General features: G+C 34.4%; 1 protein-coding gene across 1 annotated transcript; it reads left to right on the forward strand.

The window, feature by feature from the left end:
- The first annotated feature begins 242 nt into the window (after positions 1-242).
- LOC113513361 (trypsin-like) lies at positions 243-13,460 on the forward strand. Its single transcript, XM_052893165.1, has 6 exons — positions 243-658; positions 6,882-6,989; positions 7,316-7,436; positions 8,330-8,485; positions 10,405-10,533; positions 11,682-13,460. Exons 1-6 carry the CDS (start codon positions 380-382, stop codon positions 11,888-11,890), a joined length of 1,002 nt encoding a protein of 333 aa, XP_052749125.1. The 5' UTR covers positions 243-379; the 3' UTR covers positions 11,891-13,460.
- Positions 13,461-16,233: the final 2,773 nt, after the last annotated feature.

The following is a 16,233-nucleotide window of genomic DNA, read 5'->3' on the forward strand; positions in this document are numbered from 1 at the left end:
GCATAAAACACACATTTTTCACCTTGACCGCAAAACATACAAGCAAACAAAAAGTATCCTATTTCCCTATTGATATTTAGAAAGCATCATTATGTTCACAATCGTTTATTGTCAAGATGCATCTTCAGACGAATCTCGTGACACAGATTATCGTGCACAACATGTGGCATTGTGCCGCCTCTGCCTCGGATTTAAAAAAAAATCCGTCCATCACTTAAAAACTTCATTCCGATTTTGGTGGCCGCGCCGCGTTGTCGTATGCCATGATAAATTAAAAAAATAACACCACAGACACTAAAGTGTGAGTAAATCAACAAAAGAGTTCTAAATTTAAATATCCCGTGAGTTTTTTTTTTCCTTAAAAGTGCAAAGTGCCAACATGAACGGTTTTATTATATGTTTGCTTACTATTGTAACAATAGTAAAAGGCAATGTATTTTTCAATCGTATCAACCATATTGAATACTATAGAAACAGAACTAGGCCTTCAAAAGCGTTTCACAGTTTTTCAACGAACTATTTCAATCAGAACTTAGTGCCGAAGCCCGGGAAATCGGAGCGGGTGCAATGTGGTACTAGAACAGTCGACTTCAATCCCAGAAGAACAGGGAAGATTGTTGGTGGTACAGAAACACCGTATGGAGCTTTCCCATGGCAGGTAAATTTATTATTACTTTATATTTCATTTATTACTTTTGAAAATTCAAATTTTAATCTGAACAACTTCATAATTTAAGAAATTATACAATTGTACGCACTTATTAATGTAAAAAAAAAAATAACAATGATCTTTTTATCTGGAGGTCCAGCCTAGGGTTAAGGAAAAAAGACAAATCATAAGAACTATTGAGGTCAGAAAGGAAAAAATGTTAGGACACTTGATACGACACGACGAACTTATGAACATTATAATAGAAGGTAAGATAGAAGGAAGAAGGGGGAGAGGGAGACCGAGGCATAGTTACATCAGGCAGATCAAGGAAGGAGTTGGTGTCGTGTCGTATCAAGAGGTGAAGAGACTCGCAGAAAATCGTAGTGAGTGGCAAGAGCTCCACCGACAAGAGCGCAGCTCTTAAATAGGATAGATAGATAAATAATATATTGCCAAATTAAAACACAAGTTTATTAATCTGTAAACTGATTATTTTCTCTTCAATTAAATAAACATTGTTCCGAACAATTTTTTTATATGTTATATTTATATATATTTTATTTATATTTTTCGAAAAATTAAAAAGTAATTGAAGATCAGGCACCATGTTGTCGAGCCTTAGTTTTTTCCTCAGCAAAATTATCTGATTATATTAAAAAAAAAATGTTTAGCTTAAAAGAATATAAAATATTGATAGCTAATTAAAAAATTTATCGATCGATAGTTTCATTTCCCGCCAAAACCCAAGTAATCATGATATTTTATCAAGGATTTTAACATATTTAATTAAACTTGACAAACCTTAACGGGTTAAAACCGTTTAGCAACCCGAAATAAGATGTTATCTGATTCCTTCATGAATACGAGTATACGTGTAAATGGCCGATTTGAAAAAACGGTTGCAAAATATTAAAATCTTTCTAACCAATATTCACGATGGGTACTGAACTTAACGCGGCGCGATTTCTATTTTTATTTTATTTTAATATTACATCTCGAATTAACAGCTTATATCTAGAACAATTAAAAATATTATGTTTTTTTTATGGGTGAAAATGGTATGGTAACCCCGCCTGTGCTAACGGGATACGCTGGCGGAGCACCAGTGAAGGGTGATAGATGAGAATGAAAACAGGCCAGTTAGCACATCATGATGAATTCATCAGGAATTAACCATGATAGTTTCCAGGGAGAACCGCGAGGAGGTCGACCTGATTGGGTATATTGCTAGCAATGGGATTCACAGTCTCCATTACTAACAATCCCTTTCCGCCCTATATCAGTTAGTTAATAACTAATGTTTAACACAAGACAGTTAATGTCCTGTGTTGAACATAAGCCATAAGCTTTTTTATGTTTATTACGTCTTTAGGTTACCTCATAACTCTATCAGTTCTAATATATATATATATATATATATATATATATATATATATATATATATATATATATATATATATATATATATATATATATATATATATATATATATATATGGTAAAAGTTTTGTTGAAACAACTCATCAGATTCATGGACATAACATGCATCATATGTCAAAGACCTGGGTTAAAGCGAAAACCCAATAAGGTCAAAGTCATTGTTTGACACTGGGTCACGTTAGTATCTTACCATACATACATATCTGTCACGCCTATCTCCTATTAGGGTAGGGAGAAAATGGAATTGGGTAATGATGACTGAGTAAATGATATTAATTTCAACCTGATACCTCCACGTGTTCCTAAAAAAAGGGTCATGACAGAGGAGTTTTTAGACGCACGGACAGATAATTGGTGATCCATAAGAGTTCCGTTTTTTTTTTAATGGAACGCTAAAAGCATAAAATGACATTAAATAAAAATAGTATAGCCAAATGTTATATTTTGAATTTTCGATCGTAAACATAATGTATGCTTAAGGACAATTTACAAATAAATAAACTGAAAGTGGTTTCGCGGTTTGCCGCCGAATGTGTAGCCGGTTCAATTCCGTGGGAATTCCCACACGGGCTTAGATAATAATTATATTACTTAAAAGAAACGGAAGTGTGACCTAAGCTTAGCAATTTTTTTGTAACCTATAAATTTAAAATGAAATTATATTTTATTTTTACGCATTACGCATTTTTCTTAATTATATGTTATTTATTTATTTAAACTTTAATGCACAATTATGTAAGCTACAGAACAAACCTAGGACTCAACCTCTGACCAGGATTAGTGCGTCATACAATGAAATTTATGCCAAATTACCTGAAATTGATATACTCGTAATGCATGATAGTTCCAATTCCTACAGGAATAAATTGCTGAAGCACTTTACAATACTATTTAAGTAAGTAATCATTTAATAATAAAATATATTAATATTGTACAATAATCTAATAAAAAATAATAATTCACTGATTATCATATATATATATATATATATATATATATATATATATATATATATATATTTATATATATATGAAATACAGTAACATAAATACAGATTGAAATATACACATAAACTGAAAGTGGTTTATGCGGCAATCTCTTACAGACAATTAGTTAAGGGAGAACAGATAGAAAAGGGCAGGTGGCGCAAGAGCTTAGATAATAATTATATTGCTTAAAATACAAAAACATGTAATGCACAAAAATATCAAATACATATTTTTATTACACTATAAATTTAAAATATATATTATATTTTATTTTTACACATACATATATATATTTACTTAATTATATATTATTTATTTACAAAATACTAAAATACACATATAAATACATGTAAGCACACACAGGAAATATGACAAATCTAGTCCAAAAATTAGTGGAAAAGAGTAACTACAGTGAAAGAAAATGTGATTTGACTTGTCCTTTAACTGAAATTGATATGCGCACTCTGTATAGATAGTTCCAGGCGCACTGCCTGAAGGAATAAATTTGGTGTAGTACACGGAGGTATGTGCTGGGGTTTTTAAACAATACTATTTGAGGTAAGTACTCATTTAATAATATAAATATATTAGATAGTGAGGTGTACAGGATTGAATAGAATGGAATAAAGAAAGAAATATACTAATCTTCACTGATTATCATAATATATATATATATATATATATATATATATATATATATATATATATATATATATATATACGCTCAAGTTTATTTTTTTTAATTTAATTCACTTATAATCGTATTTTCTGATATTGCTCACAACTTAGGTTACATGTATATTTCTATAACTAATAACGCAACTTTTATAATATTTCTAGTCTAGTGTTATTTAATTCATTGTAATTGTTACTTCATTTTCTCGCACTGTATAACTACATATGTTAAAGTGAATGCTGTGAATACCTATAATAGGCATGTGCATTAATATTGTATTGTATTTAATGTTTGTTATATGTGTTATAATGCAATATGCTGTTGGTGTTTCTTTAAATAAATAAATATAAGTAAGTGTACATATGGCGGACTTAACACCTAACGGCATTCTCTACATAATATAAATTTGGCAAGAAACAATATCGTAAAGGAAAAAAGCCGATAACCTTAAATTTGTAGTTATTTCACAGAAAAATAAATTTTTAAACTTGATAATTTTGTACGGAGCCCTCGTTGCGCGAGCCCGACTCACACTTGACCAGCTTTTATACTATAGTCCTAAGAGGCTACAATATCCTACAAAGAATTATAGTATTAAAAGTAACAATTGCACATTATTGCATATTTAATCGATTTAACGTACAAGTTACGTCACAGTATACAAAGGTAGCACACCCTAAAATTACCACCCAATTACCACTCCTTTTTTGGCAGTCGGTTAACAATTATTGTATTATGCCATAAGTCCGCAAACATATTATTATTTCATGCAGTAATTTAGACCTTCTCTGTATTTTGACTGCACACTGGAGAAAACTTTGCCAACAAAGCTATGGTTAAAACTGAGAAATTATATGGCAGATATCAATTTTCTACCATATCCGACTGCGGTCGTAATGACACTGTATGAACGCTATATTCGGCAACATCTCACAATAAGATGTTGAGGAATTATTGTAGGCGAAATTTATTTTGTTCTTAAAAGAGCGATCTTTGGGGTATTTTTTTTTATACCACTGAGGTGGCAAACAAGCATACGGCCAACTTGATGATAAGTGGTTACTGTAGTCTATGAACACCTGCAATTAAATTAGTCACGCTGTTCTTTTTGAGCGATTACCAAAAGAGGTTCTTGATTCATTTAATTTTTTGTCAATTCAGAATGAATATTTATTAATTGTGAAAAGACGTGTGTATTAAGGTTTCTTCAGGGTCGGCAACGCGCACGTGACACCCCTAGTGTTGCAGGTGTCCATAGGCTACAGTGACCGTTTACCATCAGACGGTCTGTATACGTATTTGCCACTTTTGTGGTATAAAAAAACTGTTGGAATTTATTCCAGTACTGGTCTCATTTTAATTTTGTAACTTTGACGTTTTTCTTTGTGGAGCAAAAAACTGCTTGTTCCAAAGCTACAAAACAAAAGCAATTCTGCGTGTAAATAAAAATCAAATAGTTTTAATATAATAATATACAAAACCTGTCAACTTTTATTGAGGTTTATGTATGTGGCCATGATTGGTCACACATACCAATAAATGATGAGATATTATATATCTATATACTATATATTATATACTCTACGTTGTAAATATTTGAATTTAGAAGACTGAAAAACGTGTCTGCGATTTTTTGGCTTTTTTGTTGTGCATCAAAAATCTGTAGATTCAATCGTTACAAATTTAATATGGGGCTAAGAATATATCTTTTCTATCACATAGTATAAATGTAAATAGTAAAAATGTATTCACTAAGATAATCACAAAAAAAAAAATGTATTGAAATCTCTACATTGAAATTCGCTTAAAGTCCTTAATTTAATCTATTCGGTTTACATTATAATTATATCAGTAAAAACCTGAATGAGTTTTATATAAAAATATACTGGCCCTCAGAAATCAACTCGTTGGGAGGTTGCATAAAAAATGAAAACAAAAGAAAATTGATTTCGCAGGAGTCAGAGTGAAAGTGTAAATACAATGCTTGCGTTAATTTCTGAACGTTCAATATGGCGGGCTGTCAACTTGACAGCCGCTATTGGCGGGCTTTTGTGTTTTGGCGGGCACTTTTTGTTTTCAAAACGGAGCGTATTATTAGGTAACACGAAATGAATAATGGACTTTTGAGTGCACTGACACCGTTTTGAATATGTATATTGTACAGTCTACGTTCGTTTGTCACATCTGACATAATCTAGACGCTAATTAGTTTGTGTCTTTAGAAATAAGTCCCATATTAACTAAACAATACCTGTGAAAGAAGTAACTAGTTAATATGATATAGTTATATTTTGTCATTATAGAATTCTAACCAAACAGTATTCTAATAAACTCATAACATTTATGCGTTTGGAACCTTTATAGACAATTTTACAGAAAAAAGAAGTTCTTAATTCGATTTTTTCTTTTTATACTTATGTCTTGTATTATGTATGTAGATAGAGCATCGAGTCTCAAAACATTTTGTCAGCTAATGGTCAAATTATCTGACTCGTTTTCTATCAGTGTTCTATATACTTACGTACATAATGTATCTTGACGTATCTATATTTAATTTATTTAATAATTAAAATGAGTTTTTGCACATTAAAAAGGTGCAAAATTTGTAGGACACAAAAAATGTAGAAATTATAAAGAAATCACTCATAACTATTTATCATGCAAAATTGTATGAAAAAGCTGACCGGCTTTTCTCGAAGTATTTATATGGAGACATTCTATCTATATAATGTAAGACTTATATCTAACGTAATGTATATGTTAATGTAAAAGCCTGTACATTGATAAATCCAGAGGAAGACTTTGTACAAAAGTTGATTGCTTAGGTACCTCTGTCCCATTCGTGTTTCTACCATGAAGCAGTTGTGCTTGCATGGCTGTGTTTCGGTTTGAAGGGTGGGATATGACGTGAATTTACTGGGTACAGAGGAATAACGCCTGAGTCCTCAGGAATGGCAACGCATGGGGGGTAATATGGGCGAAACAGTATACTCTGTTATGTCCATGGTACTGCTCATGTCTATAAGCGACAGTTACCACTTTCCATCAGGTGGACCGTCAGCTTGTTTGCCATTCTAGGTTGTAAAAAAAATACTCTGCCAAAATATTTATATTTGTAATTACAGGTCGAGATTCAGATGTTGGACCATGATAAGCTGGAGTTCGAGCACCACTGTGGGGGCGCTGTCATCGGCGAACGTCTCGTGCTGTCCGCTGCGCACTGTTTCGATAAAGTTTGTTCCTTCTTCATTTACCCCCATTAGTGTTATTACTATTTACTAGTTTTTTTTCCAATTTCGAACACTTTTGTATTTTAGAAGTTAGAAATCAAATAAAATGGACCAGTTCCAGACAGCGTATTAAGATAAAATACACTCCAGATTTCAAGGTTAACCTTCAGGAATATAACTGAGAAATCCACATTCAATTTAATGCAGCAACTTTTCCGTGATGTCGGAACAAACATACAGATAGATAAAACAATTATTTTTAGAAATTTATTTGTGTCGGGGGATTTTTAAATTTTTTATAAATGTATACTCCATTTTGTTAATTACAGCAACCGCTACAATTAGACCACATCAGGCTAGTGGTGGGCGAGCACAGACTGAAGTTTCAGGACAAGCACGAGAACAGGTTCCTGGCGGAGAAGGTGGTGCTGCATCCGGAATTTCGGAAAGGTAATGAAATTTCCTTTTTCCGTAACTTTTTTAAAATTGTCTGAAAATGTTATTACAACCCCTGTTTCGCAATAGATCGTAGACAATTAAAATATTATTGTTTCATTCGAGTAAATATATCCCGCGCGGGGAAAGGGATTGTTAGTAATGGAGACTGAGAATCCCATTGCTAGCAATATACCCAACCAGGTCGATCTCCTCGCGGTTCTCCCTGAAAACTATCATGGTTAATTCCTGATGAATTCATCATGATGGGCTAACTGGCCTGTTTTCATTCTCACCTATCACCCTTCACTGGTGCTCCGCCAGCGTATCCCGTTAGCGCAGGCGGGGTTACCATACCATTTTCACCCATCAAAAAAAAAATATATATATCCCGCGACTTCACTTACATTTGTCAGGAAAATTTATTGTAAAAACAATTTTTCGAAGTCAACCGGTATTTCCTGAGACTAGCACGTAAGCCAATATATGTATAGATATTAGAACTACAATATTTTTTTTTTTTTTTTTTTTTTTTATAATACTTAGAATGGCAAACAAGCTGACGGCCCACCTGATGGAAAGTGGTAACCGTCGCCTATAGACATGAGCAGTACCATGGACATAACAGAGTATACTGTTTCGGCCATGATACCCCCCATGCGTTGCCATTCCTGAGGACTCAGGTGTTATTCCTCTGTACCCAGTAAATTCACGCCATATCCCACCCTTCAAACCGAAACACAGCCATGCAAACACAACTGCTTCACGGTTGAAACACGAATGGGACAGAGGTACCCAAGCAATCGACTTTTGTACAAAGTCTCCCTCTGGTAAAATATATAGATATTGCGATATAATACCTACCTTTACTCAGATCATAATCCGTTATTATTGTTTTTACATTACAGATGGTCCACATAGCAACGACATAGCGGTGATCCTAGTATCGCGTTCCGGCTCCGGCATGCAGTTCAACAGTCACGTCCGGCCGATCTGTCTTCCGGACGGGGGGGAGGAGAGCGCCGGACAGTGGTGCGCGGTCAGCGGCTGGGGATATCAGACAGGTGGGAAGTAGATAGATAGATACTCTTAATTGTTTCCTCCAAAAGATTACAATAGTAAACTTATTATAAATATAAATAATTACAAGAAATAATCACAATGAGAAAACAATGGGCGATCTTATAGCTAAAAGCGATCTCTTCCAGGCAACTTTTGGATGGAGAGGAGTAATTATAAATAGATTGATCGGAGGCACAATGAAATTCTATTATTTTTAAATATGGAGATTTTATCATTAGTTTCAATGTCTATGTTAAAATAACTCTTTACTACAGTCGTCTAAATTGAGCAATTGTTTAGAGCAGGGGTTCCCAACCTTATTTTGTCTACTGCCCACTTTGAGAATAAATTGTAATTTTTTAGCGCCTTCATTTTTTCACCAACTTAAAAACCACTATTACTTCAAATTACAAATCACCCCACTAAACCTCTACACAACGCCCCCATTTTTTTCTGGGTCTCTTACCGCTGCCCTTTAGGACTGCAGCGCCCACAAGTGGGCGTCACTTTGGGAAAGGCTGGTCTAGAGTGAAATGTGTATCTCGAGGTACCATGCAATCATTCGGGAACCGGGATACTTTTACTACACATGCAGCCTTTTGGTCACGTAACAAACATACAAACTCGCCTTCACATTATATTTATAATATTAGTAAGGGTGGCAAATAAACTAATTTCCATGTCCAGAAAATGTAATAATGGATGGCAATGCTGTCTGGTCCCAGCATATAATGGACCACTACTCCCTTTCCCATAAATGTTGTAAGAGGCGACTAAGGGAACTTAATTGTCGTGGGATGGGCAGCAACGTCCATCTTTAAACCTCACCAAAGCCTCAGTGTTTAAAAAAATCGCATTTAAACCCGTTGCGTATTTTTAAAGATCTAAGCGTACATAGGAACAGACAGACGGGAAGCGACTATGTTTTATACTATGTAGTGATAAAGTAGATGAGTTGTTGAGGTCAAAACGCCTGTGTAAACGATATAGCAATATTGCTAGTTACACAAATATCCTATCTGTGGAAACCGTTAACTGTCCACTGCTGAATATAGGTCTCCCCCATAAGGCGGGTTTTGCCAGTAGTTGCCACGCTTGGCAGATGAGTTGGCAACCGCAGTTTGGCTTTTGGTGATGTTTTAGGAGGGATGCTTGCTACCTGTCCCTCCATCACAAGCTTCCTTAGTCGCCACTTCCGACACCCGCGGAAAGAAAGCGTAGCTTATTCTATCCCAAAACCTACACGACGGTACAATAGGTACAATACTCCTTAGATATATTAATAATAATAATAAATCTTTATTAACAAATACAGGGTTGCACTGTTACACATTTTTTGCCCTAACTTACAAATTAGGGTAACCTGTGCCTTGTAAGCCAGTTCCCTCCAACACACAAGAACTAATACTTTTCATTTGTACATGCAGTGTTCACAAAATTAAGCTTCAGACATAATAAACAGGTGGGGGAAAGGGATTGTTAGGAATGGAGATCGACACCCCTATTGTTAGCAATATACCCTATTAGGTCGATCTCCACGTGGTTCCCCTGGAAACCATCCTGAACAATTCTTGTTGAATTCATCACGATGGGCTAACTGACATGCTTCATCCTCATCTATCATCCCTCATTGGTGCCTCGTCAGCGTATACCGATAGCGCGGGTGGGGTTACCATTCCATTATCAACCATTAAAAAAAAAACATAATATACAGGTTAAATATTGATCCTCGATCTGTGAAATATATATATATATTTCACAGATATTATAATATATATATATATATATATATTATAATATCTGTGAATATATATATATATATATATATATATATATATATATATATATATTCACAGATATTATAATATATATATATACTTTCGAAAATATAGAAACATAACATATTGATTGATTGTTCCAGAAAGTACAGAAAGCTTCGCGCCCGTCCTCAGAGCGGCTTCCGTACCAGTACTAGATCTGGAGACTTGTAGAGCGAACCAGGTCTTAGGCGGTCGACAGCAAGCGATACTGGATTCTATGTTATGCGCAGGTAAGTATAAATTGTAACATATGCTGAATTTAAAGTAGAGCCCCTTAGTCTTCCTTAGCTAATAGCTCACCTGATGGAAAGTGGTAACTATCGCCTATAAATAATAAAAGAAACATAAAAAACACCCATGAGAAGTTTCATGGGCATCACTGAATACGCTGTGATTTCGGTACTCCTGTTGCGTTACCATTTCTGAAGACTATGGTGTTATGCCTATACATCATAAAACTGCGCTGTCATATCCCTTTCTTCAAGCCGAAATAGCTATGCTGAGCTGTGCTTAGCTACTTCACGGAAGAAACATTAGAAGGAGAGAAACACCCATGCAAAAGACTATTATACAAAGACAGAGGAATAACACCTGAGTCCTCAGGAATGACAACGCATGGGGGGTATCATGGGCGAAACAGTATACTCTGTTATGACCATGGTACTGCTCATGTCTATAGGCGACGGTTACCACTTTCCATCAGGTGGGCCGTCAGCTTGTTTGCCATTCTAAGTTGTATAAAAAAAAATTAAAAAAAAGTCTCTAATCACATCAAAATTTATACTGTGATCTCCACGGTGCTTTTCATGCCTATAGATGACGGTTACTATATCTCTTTTCAACAAATGGACCGTTAACTTATTTGCCATATATGACAACGTGATGCCAGGGGGAAGGGAATTGTTAGTAATGGGGTCAAACAGCCCTATTGCCAGCAATATACCCTGTAAGGTCAACAGGAGATTAATTCTTGTCAAATTTGTCACGATAGGCCAACTGACCTGCTTCATCCTCACCTATCACCGCTAACTGGTACCCCGCCAGCGTATACCGATAGCGCAGACGGGGTTACCATTCCTTTTTCATTTATTATAAGACTACGTGGTACTAATTAGCGTTACTATCCAGGGGTTACCATGAAAAGAAACTGCGAATTTTCGGACTCAATTTTGCGTTTTTCTTTATACCAAATTCGGCCCAGTAAATAGAGCTTAATATTTCGTTCGTCATAAATCCAACAAAACAATTATTAATAACTTTAATATGAAATTTGCGTTTCGGTCGGCCACGAAATTTCGGAAAAGATTTCATGGTAGGCCAGCTGGTTTCATTGGCGCGCTTGTATTGTGTCTATATTATTATACTATTTTTGTCCTAGGAATTCTCTCTGGAGGAGTAGACGCGTGTCGTGGTGACTCTGGAGGGCCGTTAGCGTGCATGACTGCCGACAGGTGGCAGCTGCACGGGGTCGTGTCGTGGGGGTCAGGATGCGCGCGGCGGTCTCGCCCGGGGGTCTACACGCGGGTCGCATCATACGTCGACTGGATAAAGTACACTGCCGCCTCCTTGGGGCATAAGATCGCATGATTATAGATAGCCATAGATTAAAAATAAAAATATTGTAACAGAGGAAAAATACTGTAATGTACGTGTTAGAGCGAGATACATATACAGGGTCAAGACACGCTGGTCTCTAGTGGTTTGACGGGAGTTTTGAACGAAACAAAATTGATAATTGATGAAAAAATTAAAAATAGTTATTAAGGGTGGGTAATATATAACAATATATATAGATTTTAGTTATAATATCTATATATATACCACAGGGAGACTGTACAAAAGTCGATTGCTTGGGTACCTCTGTCCCATTCGTGTTTCAACCGTGAAGCAGTTGTGTTTGCATGGCTGTGTTTCGGTTTGAAGGGTGGGATATGGCAGTGAATTTACAGGGTACAGAGAAATAACATCCGAGTACTCAGGAATGGCAACGCTGGGATATGGCGTGAATTTACTTGGTACAGATGAATAACATCCGAGTCCTCAGGAATGGCAACGCATGGGGGGTATCATGGGCGAAACAGTATACTCTGTTATGTCCATGGTACTGCTCATGTATATAGGCGACGGTTACCACTTTCCATCAGTTGGGCCGTCAGCTTGTTTGCCATTCTAAGTTGTATAAAAAAAATATCGGTCCAATAAACAATGTGATAAAAATCTGTTATTCAAAACATAATATTAGATAACAAACATTTAACATATTGGAAAATAGATATCCGACCGATATGGGCGATATCGAGACGGGCGATGACCTCTTTTGCACTATCAATGTCTAGAAAAACCACCTATATATCGGATAGGTATCCATATTAGATACCTATGTCTAACAATTATTTATTGGTATGCGTCCAATAACATATAAATAAAATATAAACATAAAAATGAACATACAATTTTATATGCGTCTAAAATTCTCACTACTTTTTAATTAGAGTTTTATATCTTATATTCTAGAACTTTGTACTATTTTATATTTATTATTTATATTTACATTTATTTATTATACTTATACAGTGGTACTAATGACTAAAGGCAAATAGTATTATTTTCTTTAAATAAACCTAAATATGTTTAAGATTACTAATATTTTAAATAGACAATAGAGATTTAATGTGTCTGTGGTGACCGCTACGTGATACAAGCCACGTCGAAACGTCGACAATGAAGAAGCAGGTATGTAGGTACTATTTACTTATAAAATCTTTTACATCGCGTTAAATCCTGATTTCGTATTTAAAATATGTGTTTTAAAGTTTAAAATTAAGATTACTAATGGTATTTATACACAAATTAAAAAGAAAACTCTGAAAAGATGACAAATAACGCGATATGGTGTTAAGTCCGCCATTTACACTTCTTAGGTGAATTAAAGTTTATAACAAATAAGTACATTTTAAACATTTGACTTAAATGATTTTGAAAATTTCGCAAAGATTTCTCTGTTATGCAAACATATTGAAATTTTGATAAAACCTAAAAAGGAAACCTATAAAAGATGGTAGATAACGCCATATGGTGTTACGTCCGCCATTTACACTTTCTAGGTGTATTTAAGTTTAATGAATAAGAAAACAAGAAATAATTTATATTTGTAATTTATATATATATATATATATATATATATATATATATATATATATATATAAATTATAAGTATAATTTATTTTATAAATCTTTAATGAAGTTTTCTTTTTAATTTTTATATAATTGCCATCAGTAATCTTAATAAAATATAAATAAATAAATTAAAATTGCACACAACAAATAAGTACGTTTTAAACATTTAACTTAAATCATCTTCAAAATTTGCCAAAGAATTTTATCATTGTTATGCAAACGCTTTGAAATTTTGATAATATCTAAAATAAAACGCTGTTATATTAAAGTTTAATAAATAAGAAAGAAAGAAATAATTTATATTTATAATTTACATACATAAATTATAAATTTAAATTGTTTCATAAATGTTTAATGATCTTTTTTTATTTTTATATAATTGCCATCAGTAATCTTAATAATAATTACGTGCATTCAAAGCAAATTGTACTGTTTGCCTTTAGACATTAGTACCACTGTATAAGTAATAGTATCATCATCATCATCTTCCTACCCTTATCCCAACTATCATTTGGGGTCGGCGTAATATGTTTTCCTCTTCCATTCTTTTCTATTCCCAGTCATTTCCGCATTCACTCCCATTCTGGCCATATCGTCTTTCACACAATCCATCCATGTCTTTTTAGGTCTTCCTCTCCTCTTGTAGCCATCTACTTTCATTCATAATACTTTTTTTAAAATATGCTCCTCATTCCTGCGCATCACGTGCCCAAGTACGTGTTTAAGTAATGTTATATTTATTTATATATATAATTTATAATTTTTATATATAAATAAATTAAAATTACACACATAACAAATAAGTACGTTTTAAACATTTAACTTAAATCATGTTTAAAAAATTCAATAAAGAATTTTATCACTGTTTTACAAACGAATTGAAATTTTCATAAGAATTATGTCGATACTTATGTTTTTAACAAAAAATATTACTATCATTTGTTTTGTAATAACTATTTAAAAACAATACACTAATCAGAGAGACCGTATCGTATCTAAAGGAGTCAATAGACTTCGAAACCAGCGTGCACGCATGAGACCAGTTATGAAAATGCAGGTTTTTAACACACAGTTATCTCTGCTTACCTCGCAAGTGACGTGGCGTGAAGATAGATATAAGTTTTAACGCCAAATATTAGTTATGTCGATGTATTTGCATGTATTGTATGTATATTGAATGAATGAATGAATGGCTTTTTTTTAATTAATTAGTTTATTTTAAGATTACTACGAGTTCAGTAATATATTTTTTCATTAAATTGATCCTTTTGAATGTATTGTCATAGATTATACAGAACAGAAGATGTAATTGTATTTTACAAAATGTAATTTGTATGGTTTTCCGTAAATGTAATAAAACAATGTAAGACACGTACAGATTTTTTTCTGTGGCACCGTTTCAGTAGGTTCCAAAACCTAGAAATAACCTAACACCCTAATACCGGGGGGAAAGGGAGTGTTAGAAATAATTTGAAATAGCCCCATTGCTAGCAATATGCTCTATCAGGTCGACCTCCACGCGGTTCGCCCTGGAAACCATCGTGGTTAATTCTTGTCCAATTGATGACACATACACATATATTAGAGAGGAAAGGGATTGTTAGTATTGGGGCTCTAACAGCCTTATTGCTAACAATATACTCCATCAGGTCGACCTCCACGCGGTCCCTGGAAACTATCTTGATTAATAACTTATGAATTCGTCATTATGGGCTGACTGACCTGTTTCATCCTAATCTATCTCATCCATAGGGGGAAAGGGATCGTTAGAAATGGTTTGGAATGGTCCCATTGTTAGCAATATACCCTATCAAGTAGACCTCCACGCTGTTCTCTCTGGAAACCATCGTGGTTAATTCTTGTCGAATTCTTCACGATGGCCGACTGATTGGCCTACCTCCTCATCTATCATCTATCACTGGTGCCTCGCCAGCGTATACCGATAGCGCAAGTGGGTTTATTATTCCATTTTCACCCATTAAAAAAGACACCCAAATATCTTTCATTTTATGGGATCCCATATAATCACTATAATCATTTAGATTGCAAATCAAAGACGCTGGGGGAAAGGATTGTTAGTAATTAAAAGATTAGTCCTTATTGCTAATACTTTACCCTATCAGGTTGACCTCCACGCGGTCCCCCCTGGAATAGGTAGGTAGAATAGATAGGCCAAGTGAGCTGCTTTCATACTCACTTATCATTCCTCACTATTTACACATTAGCTCACTTCACTTATTTACACACGTTAAATAACTTTGATAAATAATTGTTTATTTTTCTTTATTTAATCATATTTTACTTTAGTTTTTTTTTAATGGGTGATAATGGAATGGTAACCCCACCCGCGCTATCGGTATACGCTGGCGAGGCACCAATGATAGGTGACGATGAAAGCAGGTCAGTTAGCTCATCGTGATGAATTCAACAAGAATTGTTCGCGATGGTTTCCAAGGCGAATCACGTGGAGGTCGACCTGATATACCTGATATATACTGCTAGCAATGGGGCTGTCAAACTCCATTGCTAATAATCCATTTCCCTCCATTTTACTTTAGTTACAAAATGTAATGTCATTACTGACATGTATGAGGCAGCTACCGAGAATACAGGCTTGTCCTTAATTAGGTGATAGGATGTAGCGATTTGTAGCTTATTTGTAAATATTATTTATAACATGTGGCAGGCTTGATTGGCAACCGCATTTAGGCTTTGAAGTTGTTTTAAAAGGGACTCTGCTGCCCATCCCTCGC

Source organism: Galleria mellonella, unplaced genomic scaffold (assembly GCF_026898425.1).
Source record: "Galleria mellonella isolate WM207_F2 unplaced genomic scaffold, CSIRO_AGI_GalMel_v1 utg172, whole genome shotgun sequence".
Classification (NCBI taxonomy): Eukaryota; Metazoa; Arthropoda; class Insecta; order Lepidoptera; family Pyralidae; genus Galleria; species Galleria mellonella.